General features: G+C 46.8%; 2 protein-coding genes across 2 annotated transcripts; one reads left to right on the top strand and one right to left on the bottom strand.

The window, feature by feature from the left end:
- The first annotated feature begins 8,110 nt into the window (after nt 1–8,110).
- Nucleotides 8,111–9,370, top strand: LOC133917334 (uncharacterized protein At3g28850-like). The gene has a single exon (XM_062361235.1). It carries the CDS (start codon nt 8,265–8,267, stop codon nt 9,153–9,155), a length of 891 nt encoding a protein of 296 aa, XP_062217219.1. The 5' UTR covers nt 8,111–8,264; the 3' UTR covers nt 9,156–9,370.
- A 48-nt stretch (nt 9,371–9,418) lies between these two features.
- On the bottom strand, nt 9,419–10,997 carry LOC133917333 (uncharacterized). Its single transcript, XM_062361233.1, has 3 exons — nt 10,546–10,997; nt 9,969–10,443; nt 9,419–9,892 (listed from the first exon to the last, which is right to left on the bottom strand). Exons 1-3 carry the CDS (start codon nt 10,700–10,702, stop codon nt 9,514–9,516), a joined length of 1,011 nt encoding a protein of 336 aa, XP_062217217.1. The 5' UTR covers nt 10,703–10,997; the 3' UTR covers nt 9,419–9,513.
- Nucleotides 10,998–15,596: the final 4,599 nt, after the last annotated feature.

Below are 15,596 nucleotides of genomic sequence, written 5' to 3'. Positions count from 1 at the left end.
TGGTTGTTACTGCTATATGGTGATTGTTCTGGTTTGTTTATTTAGGATTGATATATAAGCATCATGGGACAGTTTCATAAAGTCTCAAATAGCAAAACATGGTGTAATCATGTTATATATGTTGCTGAATTTGGTAAAGTTTCTATCTGAGTGTTTGAATAAGGTGCTTGTCGGTGACATGGGAACCAGGGGTCCCGAGTCCCGAGACCAGGACAGCAGAATGCCACGTGGCGCCTTCCCTCAGGGGCCATCTCCCCGAGGGCCGAGAAGAGACAGTTCCGGGAGGGGTGCTCGGGGCCATGAACAGTGGTCCCCGAGTACCCAGAGTTCCCCGAGGATCCGACATGGGCCAGTTCCGGGAGGGGTGCTCGGGACCATGAACAGTGGTCCCCGAGTACCCCGAGTTCCCCAAGGACCCGAGAAGAGCCAGTTCCGGGAGGGGTGCTCGGGGCCATTAACAGTGGTCTCCGAGTACCCAGAGTTCCCCGAGGACCCAAGAAGAGACAAATCCGGGAGAGGGCGCCCGGGGCCATGAACAGTGGTCCCTGAGTACCCAGAGTTCCTCGAGGACCCGAGCAGCCCCTTGCCGGTGGACCCCACAAAGGCTCAACGGTGAGGTGTCAATCGGTGGGAAACCCGATGCTGCATTTAAGAGGGAGCGTGGCCGGTCACTTTCAACCACTCCCCCCCACGCCTGTCGTACTGAGTACGTCAGTCCCTGCCACCTCCTGACACGAGGCGTGGGGACATTTAATGCGACGGGTCCCATCGCATGTCACCCTACGGGGCCCATAAAGGAAATGACTTGGAGATGTCTTCACTAGGCTCGAGGTTTATCGCCTGCCCCCTGCCGTGTCAGATCTGCTCTGACCGAACGGGCATGCGGGGATGTTCGACGGCTGCCCGGTGAGCCCCCCTGCACCTACTAAAGTTGGGTGTAATGGGCGACAGGACCGGCCAAAGGGCGCATTTTCAACCCCTGTAACATCAAACTGTAGCCCCATGATGGTTACTTTCTATTTATGGTGTACGAAAACTTGTGCCCCCTTTCTGGGCACGCTAAGCCTCCCCCGGTAGGATAAAAGGGGGGAGCACTTCGAAGAAAGAAAAGTTTTTGGGAGAGCAAGACGGCTGATAGAAGTCAAGCTTTGGACAGGCTGGGTAGAAGCTCAGAGTGACCAAAACTTGAAGACCGAAGCTCAAGACTTAGACAAAAAACCTTGTAACACAGAGATCCAGAGAAAGGCATTCCAAGAGCATTAATAGCATATCATACACACAGGAGTAGAGTATTACGCTCTGTACGGCCCGAACCTGTCTAAAATCCCTTGAGTATTTACTCCTAGTAGCCGACGATCATCCGTCCCGTCTAGATCTCATACATTCGCATTAAATCTACGTACGAGGTAGATCCAAAATCAGCCCCCCAGCCGAATCTCAAAGGGGGTCCCTTAGGATCCCCGCTTGTGGTGTTCATCCACCGACAGTGCTCATCTTTGTTCTTTTATTAGATTGGAAATGTCTACTCTAGGTTCAAGCTCATCACATGCTATGGGTGCTGCTGCTTCTACTGGTACACAGGCAGCACCATCTTGCCCCTCTAGCCAAGATCCTAATGCCACCATAGGAGATCCTACACAGCCAAGTGATGGTACGAATGATGTGTTGATAGATGATAGTGTCACTATTGGGAATAAAAAAAACTTAAATCTGTTGTATGGGAGGAGTATGGAAGAGTAAAAATAGGGTAGGATTGGAAAGCTAAATGTAATTGGTGTAGTAAATTACTTTCAGCTAGCTCAAAAAATGGTAATACACACTTGCATAACCATCTCAAGGTTTGCGAGTCTCGTCAGGCAAGACGTGGCCTAAAGCAATCTACATTGAAATTATCTTCAAATCAAGATGGCACAGTTACTATTGAGGGTATTGAGAGGGTTCGTGATAGTGTTGGATATTGGTTAGCCACTCCAAAAAGGCATGAAAGATTTGAAAAATGGCTTCCCAAATGAACAAAAGAGTTGCCCTAGATTGTAAAACTAGATGGAACTCCATTTTATCATGCTTAGTACTGCATTGGAGTATCAAGAAGTATTTGTTCGTCTTGCACAGCGTGAAAAGCAATCCACTCCTATTTGTAAAACTAGTGATGATTGGAAGTTTGGTAGAGAGTTTTGTGATAGATTGAGGTTGTTTTTGATATAACTGAGCTACTGTTAGGCACTCATTATGTGACAGCTAACATATTTTTTTCCTAAAGTATGTGGTATTTATTTGCCTATAAAGACATGGCGAGCTAGTAATGATCCCAACATTGAAGAAATGTCAAAAAAGATGAAATTGAAGTTTGAGAAATATTGGTCAGATGTTCATGGTCTTATGGCAGTTGCTACTGTTTTAGATCCTAGATACAAACTTCGTCTCTTGAATGCTCTTTTTGATGGTATTTATGGACCAAAAGTTGCAGCTACGGAAGTTGCAAAAGTCAGAAAGTTGTTGTACAGCTTGGTGGCACAATACCAAGAATCTATGGAGGTTGTTGCAACAACACATGGTGCCCATGCTCCTATTACTAGTGCTGCTTCGAACTTAGGAGATATTTTAGTCAATAGCATACTTGATAAATACCTTTCTTCGGAGCCAGATGTGTCATCTTCTTATGTGCGCACAGAGTTGGATTTATACTTGGAAGAGCCGTTGTTGTCTAGAACAATGGATCTAGACATCATTCATTTATGGCAATATACAGGTATCAAATTTCCTACTCTACGAAAGATTGCTCGAGATATCATGGTTATTCATGTGACCACAGTAGCATCTGAATCAGCATTTAGTACCGGTGGGAGGATACTTAGTCCACATCATAGCAGCCTTGCACCAAAAATGGTAGAAGCACTTATGTGTATGCAAGCTTGATCTCATGCTGACATGTTACGTAAATAGTTTACTTGAAGTTCGATATTTCAGTCTTTTTTCATTTCTTTTAATTATGATAGCACTAACTTTTGCAATTTGCATACTCTATTCTATTAGGTCCTGAGTCCACCGCTATGAATGCATTGATGACTTGTCTAGAGGATCAAGAGAAAGCAATGGTATTACTCTACCATCAATCAATTATTTTTTTTACCTCCTAATATTTATAAGTCATTGTATATTTGATGTTTCATTGCTTCAGGACGACCTCGAATCTACAATAATTGAATGATCATACTTCTATTAGATATTGTTGGTGACATGTGTTATCCATGTGGGCCTGCTGCAGTGCTGCTATTAGAGCCTTGGAGGCTTGGAGCTGGACAAAGGAGGCCTTTATAATATGTTCTACTTATTTGACATGCATGAGCTTGTAATAAGTACTTGTAATATTTGATTCAGTGGACTGTTGGCATGATGAGCATGCATGAACTTGTAATATTTGAGCGTTGATTGCTGAACTAAACTTAGTGTTGTGTTGATTGTTGAAGCTGAACACTTGAAGTCTTGTCTTGATTCTTGAACTTGTAATATCTGTTGATGACTTAAGTGCTGATGTTGTTAGTGCTGAAATATGAAATGTGTTGCTGGCTTGCTGCTAAAATGTGTTGTTGGCTTACTACTGAAATGTGTTGCTGGTTTACTGCTGAAATGTGCTACTAAAATCTGATGTTGGCTTGCTGAAATGTACTGCTGAACTGAACTTGACGGGTGCACGAAACCCGACAGGCGCCCGACAGGTTTGTGTTCGGGTTTCAATTTTAGCCCGTTTAGTATTTCGGGTTTGGGTAGAGTTGGAGTTGACGGGTTTCGGGTTGGGTATGGTTTTGCTCCACCCGGACCCGACCCGACCCATTGCTAGCCCTAAAATTATTGGTGACATTAGTAAGTTTGTTCAAACTCGTTCTCGTGTTGCTTCTTTTTGTGAATATTATTCTGGATTGGGTGAATGTGATGTATGAAGAATTAAACAATTTCACTCATAACAATATATGGAATTAGTAGAAAGACCAAATACAATGGGTCATAATGTGATTGGTACAAATGAGTTTTTTTTTTAAATAAGCAAGATAAAGATGGAGTGGTTGTGAGAAATAAAGCAAGATTGATTGTACAAGGATACATTCAAGTCAAATGTTTGAATATTTGTGGAACTTCTACTCCTATAGCTAAATTTGAGGCTATTAGAATCTTGATTGCATTTGATTCATCTTATAATATTAAGTTATATCAGTTCTTGTGAAAAGTGCTTTCTTGAATAGTAAAATTAATGAACATATCTTTATTGAACAACCTCTTAATTTTGAAGATCCTAAAAAGTCTAATCATATGTACAAGCTCTCTAAAGCTCGTTATGGCATTAAATAAGCCCCACGTGCATGATATGAGAGATTTAGATATTTTTTTGTTTCAAAAGGTTTAAAAGTTGGAAAAAGTTTATACTACATTGTTAACTAAATCTATTGTAAATGATTTTTTTTTGTATGTCAAATTTATGTTGATGATATCATATTTGAGTCAACTACCCAAAAATTTTGCAAAAGAATTTGGAGAAATGATGTCTAAGGAATTTAAGATGTTTATGATTGGAGAATTGAGCTTCTTCCTAGGACTTCAAATTAAACAACTTAAAGATGTGACATTTATTAGTAAAACCAAGTATTTGAAGAATTTATTGAAAAAATTTGGTATGGAGGATGCAAAGCTTATCAAGGCAGTCATGGTAATAAATGATCATCTTGATATTGATGAGGGAGGTAAACCGGTAGATTTAAAGCTTTATAAATATATGATAAGTAATTTGCTTTATCTTACCGCATCTAGAACCGATATCATGTTTAGTGTATGCATGCGTGCAAGGTTTCAAGCTTCACCTAAAGAATACCATTTAATGGACGTTAAACATATTTTGTGATATTTGAAATACTTTACTGGTATAGGGCTTTGGTATTCCAAATGTGCTAAGTTTGACTTAATCAGATATTCGAATTTCGATTATGCGGGTTGCAAAGTGGATTGAAAAAACACCTCTGCGAGTTGCCAATTTTTAGGTAGGTCGCTAGTTTCATGGTCATCCAAGAAACAAAACTTTGTAGCTCTATCTACCACCGAAGTAGACTATGTCTCCACGGGTAGCTATTGTGCACAATTGCTATAGATGAGAAAAACCTTTTTAGACTATGGACTAAAGTTCAAAATTATGCCTCTTTTTTTGTGATAATGAGAATGTCGTGAAAATAGCCACAAACTCAGTCCAACACTTTAGAACCAAATACATAGATATTCACCATCATTTTCTTAGATATCATGTGAGCAAAGACGATATTTTAGTAGATAGTGTACGGAACAAAGATCAATTAGCGGATATCTTCAGCAAACCTCTAGATAAGAGTCATTTTTGCAAATTGAGGAATGAGCTTAATGTCATTGACTTCTCAGATGTTGCTTGAAACAATAGACACCTAGTGTTTATGCATTTTGTTGTGCTAGCATCATACCATGATTTACATGCTCATATTTCTTATGTTAAGTTCTCTCCTGATCATGCCAAGTTGGTGCACAATTTTTTATTTGAGATGCTCCATCTATGATTATGTTTGATTTGTGTTGCTGATGGAGCTATAAAAAATCATATATTTAATTTTCTTTTTCCCAAACTCTTATTCCTAGTTCAATCCTAAAAATCTGGAGTTTTCTGCTTCCAGCGGTTTGATCACCATGCTACTAGTATGACCATCAAATCTATACAGAGAAGTTTTTTCCTAGCATTGCTCCAGCGGTCTGACCGCACTGAATCCTAGTGAAACTTCTAATTCCTTAGAAATCCACCGATTTGGATCTATTGGGTGCTCACTGTCATACCACGAGCTATGCTGGTCTGACTGCCAACACAAGCAGCAGAGGATGTTCATGCTATTTAATATTTTTATCATCCATTTCTCTTGTCTAATACTTTGTAAAGTCTCATATGATAAATGGATGCAAGTTGGTCAAGATGTTCGCAAATCGTAGCAAATTGGTGGAGTCAGACTCCAACGCTAGGACTCTGACTGGATGCCTTCTCATGGAAACATTGGTGAGGAATCATCATCTTTTGCTTGGAATCTTGGCAATCATGATATGCATGATGCTAGTGATGGGGATGAGAAAATAAATCACCATACATATAGAGGTATCAGGAAATCTTGGACTGCAACAGAATACACTAGAGCTAGGAGTACTTATCAATATGCTCTAGACAATGATGCCTCTCAACTACAATTTTATACCATAGTACATCAAGATGTTTTTTGTAATCACATTCTTAAAAAGAACATCTATGATCATAAATAGATTGATTGGAATTATGTGAGAGGCCAGCCAAGCATGCATGGACTTACTGAAATTTTCCAGGAGCTAGGATTGTATGAGCGTGTCGATTTCAAATGTGATTAGAATGTCACTATTGCGAGGTAGTTCTATGCAACAGTTGAAATTTCTCATGAACGTCAAAACCTTAAATGGATGATAGGGTCAAAAAAGTATGAGGCAACCTTTAGTGATTTTGCAAATATTGTGAGGATCCCTTTTGATGTTGTATGGGGATCCATAGATGTGAATACTGAAGATTGCTTAGCTAAGGATGTGTGGAGTACATATTATGAGGAGCAGGGTGTAGTATCTAGGATTACCCTTGGTACAGTGACAGGATTGAAGATTTTATCTGCGGTTGTCAACAAGATCATGAGAGCCACTTTTTCTCCTAAAAGTGGTAACAGTGATGCCATACGTGATCATAGAACTAGTCACAATACTACCATCAAATTTGTGTTACCCGTACACATCCAATCATAATAACAAAATTGACTGCTTCTACTAGAACTTATCACAATAGTAAACATGTACTTTCTTTTTGGTCCTAGTCTTTTCAGAATTGCCTTTTTAGAACTACCTTTTTTCGACATAGCCGTTTTAGAAGTAGTATTTTTAGATCTAGCCTTTCATACATAACCTTTTCAGATGTAGGTTTTTCAGAATTAGCATTTTTAGTTGATATGACCACTCCTTACTGTAGAATCAACTACTTTCCCAAGACCGATTTCTGTAGACTTAGTCCATACACTAGCACGATTCCGCTATATAAATAGATGATCTCTTAGCCACATCTAGAACCAAACCACTAGACTCAAGCTCCACAACTCCGACAAAAATAGCGTGCGATCATTTTCTAAGAAATACATACCAGATACTACGCCTGATGGGGTCAAAGTGCCCATATGCTGGTGTGGAGACCTTTGTAGGGTGGTGACATCCTCCGAGTTCTCTTATACCTAGGAAGGAGGTTCTTCATGTACCGTAGCTGCGATAGAGTAGGAGAGGGAGAGGAAATGTGAGAGGGCACATCGGGTGTGTGAGGCAGGACCGGAAGCGGCAAAGAAGAGAAAGTATCCACATTACACTCGATAGACCAGATGTTTTAATCATTTTGTTTACATATTCTCTAAGGTATGCTAGATTTAGACGTTGTACTTATTTAGATTAGAATAACATGCCACCGTGTATGTTGCAGTTTCTATTAAAATCATCGTGTTTAACTTTTCGTCAAATCCGGGTATCCAAAATATCGCACAAATATCTAATGGCATTGGACGAATCGACAACAAAAAATTGCGGCACGCAAACACCTATTCTACCCCAAATAAATTTAAATTTGACCACAACAAGGTATCGTCCGTTCATTAGGTGACACCTTGTTATCTCGTCCGGTGAACAGCCAACACGTGTCATGTCACCACTATTTTTTTTTTATTTCTGACCGACGAAGCTCACAAGATATCATCTGTTCATAGAGCAAGACTTTGTTCTCACTCGATGAACTAAACGAGAGATGACAGACTATGTTGCAAAATTTTGAAAGGAACGTGTAATTTTACAAATATATATAAAAAAAGGTAGTCAAGGAAGGAGCTAAGTATAATGCGGGTAAAAATGGGCCCTGAAGCAGCCCAAACGATCCTGCTCCGGAAAGTCCATATGTCATTGCCGTAGAGAGAGGCCATATGTCCGGGCCCACCCCAACGCCACCTCTTTTGATGGGAATTCGAGGGCAGCGGCGCTACCACCCAGGAATTTTGAATTCGACGGCAATGAATGGCAGCGCCTACTTCATTCCAAATTCAAATTCCGAATCCCCACCCCACCCGACCTCGCCTTCTTCTTCTTCCTACTACTCCTCCATCTCTACAGGCTACAGCCCGGCCTGCTTCTGACAGGGAGGCTACAGATCGAGCAGTCCAAGCACCCACAACATGGGCTGCGTGTCGTCGGCGTTCCTGGAGGACGACGCCGACCGCCGCCGCATCATCGGCGTCTCTGCCTCCTCCCACCACCACATCGTCTCCCTCACTTCCTCCACCTACGGCGTCCTCACTGCCCCCCGAGCATACTCCACCACCGCCACGCCTTCTCCTCAGCCGCCGCCACCGCCTCCTCCTCCGCCCACCATCTCAACGGCAAGGGCAACAAGGAGCACCCAATCCCAGCCCCTGCCGCCGGATGAGGTCATCAACTCCTGGGAGCTCATGGCCGGCCTCGTCGATCCCTCCACCCCAGCCAAGGCCACCCATGCCCCAGCAGGGGGCAAGGCCGACAGGGACCGCCGCCGCTGCATCCGCTTCCCTCCCCGCCCAATCGACGGCAACTCTTCCCCTGAGGAGTCGGCGGCGGTGCTCTACACCACGTCCCTGCGCGGCGTCCGCGCCACCTTCGAGGCCTGCAATGCCGTGCGCGCGGCGCTGCAGGCCCACGGCGTGGCCTTCCGGGAGCGCGACGTCTCCATGGACCGCGGCTTCCGGGAGGAGCTGAGGGAACTCGCGGGCTCCCCCGTGGTGCCCAGGCTGTTCGTGCGGGGCCGGCACGTGGGCGGCGCGGACGAGGTGCTGCGGTTGGACGAGGAGGGCCTGCTGGCGGCGCTTCTGGAGGGCCTGCCCAAGGCGAGGGGAGGCAGGTACTGCTGCGACGGATGCGGCGGCATGAGGTTCCTGCCCTGCTTCGACTGCTCCGGCAGCCGAAAGGTGGCCGTGTCCCTAGCGGTGGCGGGCCCAGGGAAGGCGAACAGGAGGAGGAAAGCGGCGGTGATGGTGGTGCGTTGCGGGGAGTGCAATGAGAACGGCCTCGTGCTCTGTCCAATCTGCTCCTGATCATCCATCCCATCGTCTTCACCTGTGTTGTGTTGGGGAACTGCAACTCTCTTCAGTTGTCCCAATATAATGCTGTGTAATGCTGCTGCTGCTGCTGCTGGGATTATTGACCAATCAAATCAAATGAATCGCTCTACAATCACTCGATCCGAGATTCTTCTTCTTCTTCTTTTGTCTCTCCTCTTCTCGGAAAGACAGAAATTCGCATGAATGGAATGCAATCTGAATTACTTTACTCGGAGTATATAATTCACGAGCTTGATGTGATCCTCAAGGTAATTAAGCTGCTGAATTAGCAGCAACAAATATAGTCCCCAACACTAGGAGTAAGTTGCTATCAATCAAATCCTCGTGGTAATTAGCAGGAGGGAGATCCATCAAAGTCGCAGGGCAGCCTGGTCCGTCCGCCGCCGCCGGCGTTGGCCCTGCGGAAGCGCGCGCCCTCGATGAGGACCCTCTGCGTCGAGCTCAGCAGCGCGCCGTTCATGTGGTCGATCACGCTGGCCGTCGTCGGGTACAGGAAGGGCCCGCCGGGGGCGTTGTAGTAGGCGTTCAGCAGCGCCGCCGTCGCCTCCCGGAGCAGCGTCCGGTACATGTCCCCGCGCCCCTCCAGCGCCTCCCGCAGCGTCAGCTCCGAGCCGTACCTCTGCGCCGCCAGGGGCCCGAACGCCATCGCCACCGTCGTGTTTGGGGTCACCACCATCCAGTGGCACCGGTGCTCAGGAAGCGCCCACTTGCTGCAGGGGTTATACATACGTAAACGTCACGCGATTCCAAATTGCGATGCAGATTACTTTTAGGACTAGTACGTACTCGTAGGTGCAAGCCGACCCCTGCGCCGGCGCCGGTGGTGGAGGAGGTGCCTGGGGCTCCCCTATCCCTATGGGCTCCTGTGGCAACGGCCGGCGCCAGATGGGCCTGCGTCGCCAGAAGGGCGGAAGCGGAGGAGCCAAGGGAGACTGTGAGGGCGCCTCCGCCGGTGGAGAAAACGGAGACCTCTGCCTGTCATGGCCGGGGCAGAAGTCCATGGCCTCCTCTGGCTGCGACAGAAGCGGCGGCACGGTGTAGAGCGCGAGGCCGAGCATGCGGAAGGCGAGGGTGAGCTCGCGCGGCGCGCCGGAGGCCGCGGCGCCGCAGTGGCCGGTGCCCTGGACGACGCGGGCGGTGCAGCGGGTCATGTCGGGGGAGCCCTCCATGCGGATGGAGAAGCCGCCGAACCAGTTGGTGTTGCTCTCCCGCACCGTCAGAGGGGTGTCGCCGCCGCCGCACTGGATCGCCACCCGCGCCCCTGCATCCACAACCCATGGTGTTGGTGTTGGCGTTGGTGTTGGTTAGGTGGGCAGAAGCAAGAGCATGCAGGGAAGGAGTAGTCAGCACCACAAATGCGTACCGTAGAGCGGGTAGTCGAAGAGGCCGCGGGCGCCGTCCTTGCACTGGTCGCAGAACACCATGCCGGCGACCACCGTGCTGGCCGGGCCCGTCGCCTCCGCCGCAGAAGCAAACGCGCTGAGCACCGCCAACAAGGAGAGCAACCATTTCCTGAGCATCCTGATGCTGCTGTTGCTGCCGCTAGCTAGCTAGTTGGTGATCTGCCTCTGCCTCTGCCTCGTTGGCGTGCTAGCTACCTGGCTCATATACATACATACATATGCTTGCATTGCATTCGGGAGTAGCTCCTTTGTGTGACACACACACGACACACGGCGGCGGCAGGGAATTAACAAATACAAAGGACTGAATGGGCTTTGCATGCTCCCTTTTTAATCTCTTGTCGATCACTTGGGTCTTCCCTCCATGCCAGGCGTTGGTGACTGGTGGGCGACTTCTCCGGCTACCCTTGATGCATACTACCTCAAGGGAAAAAATTAGATGCTTAAGGGTAGATCAAGGATAAGGCTGTAGAGTCTTTTAGGTTTTGCGGAAAGCTAGTTTTATTGATGCAAGGTTCATTTTGCAAAGACTAGCTTTAATAAAAATACTTCCGAAGAGAATACATAAGTTGAGCTTATAGGGGTTGATGGCACTAGGGGAGATACATCCGTCCCGCTAGTTTTCACAAGTCTTTTGCCAGCGGACATACAGTCCAGGAGGCTTAGGGCACAAAACCAAAAATCATTCTTTTCAAAAACTCGGGCACACAGCCCACTCACACACTAAGGAGATACTCACGCCGAAAAGTTAATCATTGTGATCAAACCATAGCATGTCCTTGACCGAGGACACGGCTATCCGGATAGGTTTAACACTCTGCAGAGGTTGTACACTTTACCCATAAGATATGCACAGGCTCCCACCTTAACAACTGGTGAAGCTGTCATAACGAGACGCAACGACCTCACAACGAAGTCACAATATCCACCCATGGGACACTAAGATACCAGGGGCCTTAGAAGATTCACGGGAAAGACCACTTAGCAATCCCAAGGCTTTGACATAGCCTCAAAAATATCACCAGCCGGACCTTGGGCTACACACTACCCAAGTCTTCTCCTGATCCCCATTGCCACTACCGACCTCCAGGTGGGTACCACACTAAGTCAGAGGGGTTAGGTCAAGTCCTGCCCATACAGGGCATGTGGTTGTACGAGTGGATACTAGGTGAGATGTCACAGCGAACCGGTCCTTATACGATCGAGGCAAGAGTCTCCCAGCAAGAACACCACAAAGACGAACCTTGCTCCAAGGTAGTTCCCACCTTTGTGGGACACCTTACTCACCCTCGTCAACACTACTCTAGGGTTTTCCCAAGAACATAAGTTTTATACGCACACGTACCAAGCACACATCACTTCACATTTTTGAAAGCATGATTAGCATATGTAAATAATCTAGTTCTTTCTTTTGAGCAAAGCAATCCTAAGTATACTAGTGCACAAGCATTCATCCAAACAATCATTATAGTTGATGTTGGGAACCTTCTAGGGTTTCAACGAGATAAAGGTAACAATGACAAGGCATGGGATAAACAAACTGGGTCATAACTATTCTAGCATTTCTTTAAAATCACAACTATTAATCTAATCATGCATACTCCTATTGTTTGAAACAACGGCTCTACGGGTTGTATTTAAAAATATAGGATTAAGATGATCAACGGTTGTAGGACTTGCCTTCATTGAAGTCCTCGTCTGTTCCTTCTTCAAACTCTGGGTCCTCGCGGTCTTCCTCGAATGCTCCTTCCTCTAATAATCGCAACAACGATAAAGGCACATACAATCAATCAAACGATTAAAATAAGGACTAAACAATTTACAAAAATTATGAAATTGACATGATTGCGTAGATCTCAAATTTAGATGAATATCGGTGGAAGAATCGTTGAAAACGGAGTTAGGACGGAGGAGAAACGAGCTTCGGAAGTTTTGCAGGGAGAGAAATTCAGAAAAAAAAGAAAAGTGGAGAATATTCCCGTAATATTTTGCTGAGCTGGCTCGGGTTGGGCTTGGCTCGCGGCTCGGCTTCACGGCTCAAGCTCGAGCTCAGCGGCTCACGGCTCGGCTCTGGGAGTGGCTTGGCTCAGCTGTCGGTGGGCTCGGCGGGTGGCTCAGCTCGACTAAAAATAGGGTCCACCTGTCAGCTACACAGAGAGAGAGATAAAAGAGAGAGTAGAGGGGTGGTTCGGGCAGTAGAGAGAACGGAGGGAGAGAGAGGAGAGGGCGACGGGCGGCGGTGGCGCGGCGGCGGCGGGCTGAGGAAACTGCTTCGGCCGGCGCGGTGAAGCGGCGACGGCCGGCAGCGGGGAGGGTGGCGGCGGCCCGGCGACGGGAGGGTGGCCCAGGTATGTCTATAGGGGAGGGAAAGGAGGGAGAGGGAGAGAGAGAAGGGGGCCGGGGAGGGGCTCACCGGCGGCGGCGCTCGGAGGGAGGCGGCGGAGTGCTCGGGGAGAGAGAGAGAGAGAGAGAGAGAGAGAGAGAGAGAGAGAGAGAGAGAGTGGGTGTGAGGAGGGGGGGAAGGCACTGTTCATCTCTTATATAGGGGTCGGTGACGGAGCGGGCGCGCGGGGCGAGGCGCGGGGTGTGAGGTCTGCCTGCGCGGAGCGCAGCGACGGGACGGCAGGCGGCGGTGGAAGACGGGTCACGGGGAGGGGATGGGGGAGATGGAAGAGAGAGGAAGAAGAGAGAGAAGGAGGGAGAAGGGGAAGAGAAATTTAGGGATTTGACACAAGTCGAGTGGAGTAAATGTTAATTTGATTAATGGTCTATGCAATATGAACCAGTTTGGGTAATCTTTTGTAGCAATATAGAACATAGAGATCTAGACAGGTTGGTTTGGTTGGTATGGTTGATGTGTGTACATTGGATGATGTGCAAGTATCTGCTTTAGATCCTAAGGACCGATTCATGGACATATAACCCGGCATAACAGTGCAACCATGAAGCTTATATGGTATGGCATGATCGATTAATTGGATATTCTCCTTATTCTGTACGCACCAGTGGACGGTTGAGTGGCACAAGAGGGGGCTTCTACAGTGGATGAAATCCCTGTTAGCGGTGAAATCTTAGTGGGTGTTTATAGATTTAAAGACACCTTGTAAAAGCCTTGTAGTGATCTCTCAGCGTACACCTCAGAAGTGTGTAAGGTACCGACGGGTATTGGCAAAAGAGTTGATCACGACTCGTGGGTAAAGTGTGCAGACTCTGCAGAGTATAAAACTGATCGATCAGTCGTGCTTATGGTCAAGAGCGGGCTTTGACTTCTTCATGATTAGTGGGAATCTTGGATGTTTGGTTTTGGGTAGTCGGGTGGTGGTACTTCGATGAGTTAGAAGCCATATATTGAATATCTGGTGAGTCTGTTAGTCGGATGAAATCCGACGAGCTGTTCCTTTAATGATGTTGTCGTCACACATAGTAAATAGGATTTCTAAGTCATTTTTGAATCCTAGACTAGGATGGCATAGATGCAGTAAATCTGAGTCAAGCCTTTCTTACCTTAAGCCTTCATGTCATGTTTTTCCACACTTGTTGAGTACTCCATGTACTCACGCTTAGCTTCTCCTAACCTTTTAGTGCTGCTCAGAAGTTGAGGACTTCAAGGACATCCCGAGCGATGGAGTTGAGTTCTAGGCGAATGAAGTTTTCGACCAAAAGATCATGTTCTAGGCTAACGCTCCCCCGAACAACGCCTGTGGATGGATAGAAGACCCACTACCGCTAGAAATTATCTTAGTATTTTCTTTAAGACCTATGGGTCCTTTTGTAATGAATCTTATCGTTATATAATGATACTTTTATGTTATCACTTATGAACTCACTACATATATTAAACCTGATCCTAGCATATATGTGGAATGCATCTGATTTGTTCTTTTGAAACCGGGTGTGACATGCCTGTCGGCTCTGATCTGTCCCTTGCACCATGAGTCGGCAATAGAAATGAGTAATGGCCTTTTTGGCTTTTGTCCACTGCAAAAGTATTTGAAAGGCGAGTCAAAATTAGGATTTGATTAGTCAAAAAGAGAATAACCAAAAGTGTCATGTTCAGTTTCATGAGAAAACGTTTCAAATTCCCAATCTTAAATGAACCGCTAAATCCGATTGGGATCACGACAAAGGCACCTCGCGTTGTCTCGATGAGGCAGCACGAGGACAACATAGACCATCACCACACCACAGCACCATCTTGACCGTGTGGCCACTGTCACCGTTGTTGCCCATGGTGGCGGCGACGGCTAGCGGCGACGCTCGTCGTGGTCCCTTTCTCCCCCTTTCTTCTTATCTGTCAGATGGCAATGGTCCTACGACAGATGATCGCGATGGTGCGAGGGCAGCGTGATGGCAGCCGATCTGTGCGGTGACACCAGAGACGGCTTGATTTGCACCTTTTGGCCACCGCCATGAGCCACCAGCGACATTGTGGCCTGTGGATCTACGCGATGATGTCCTAATCTGTAGATCTAGCCACAGGGATTGTGTTGTCACACTGTTGTTCGACTCTACACGGTGGGTCGTAGTGGGGGAGGCGCCCCTGCATTGTCAACACCTTCTAGGGTTGGCGGGGGCCCTGACGTGGTGCCCCCTTCATTGCGGCCTGTCTCTTCATGGTCATCTAAGTTTGGTGGAGGATCAATCTGATCTAGGGTGTTAGGTGCATCTTGGACACTACTGCTCGTGCAACAAAAGCGCCATGCCCGATGTGATGGGAGGTGTCCACCTCCACATGGTCCGGCAAGGCTTCGTCGTCTTTATGGCATGATGGGCCTAACAGCAGAGCATGAAGTGGACTATGACGCAGGAGTCATGTAGTGATAGCGCTACTGCGCTCGTTGTGCGGGGAGGTGTTTAACCTCAGCACAACCTTGCAAAGGTCCTCGTCAACCTCATGTCAGCAAAATCAGGGGTGCAGTCTGGTGAGGTTCCTTGCGGCATTTGGATCGTCGGGGCTCTTTTAGAGTGAAGCTTTTGGAGTAAAGATTCTTGAGTGATGCTCATGGGTTGA

This window comes from Phragmites australis, chromosome 5, assembly GCF_958298935.1.
Source record: "Phragmites australis chromosome 5, lpPhrAust1.1, whole genome shotgun sequence".
NCBI classification, from domain to species: domain Eukaryota; kingdom Viridiplantae; phylum Streptophyta; class Magnoliopsida; order Poales; family Poaceae; genus Phragmites; species Phragmites australis.
Note: the sequence above shows the minus strand (reverse complement) of the source record. Positions and strands in the feature narration are given on the sequence as shown.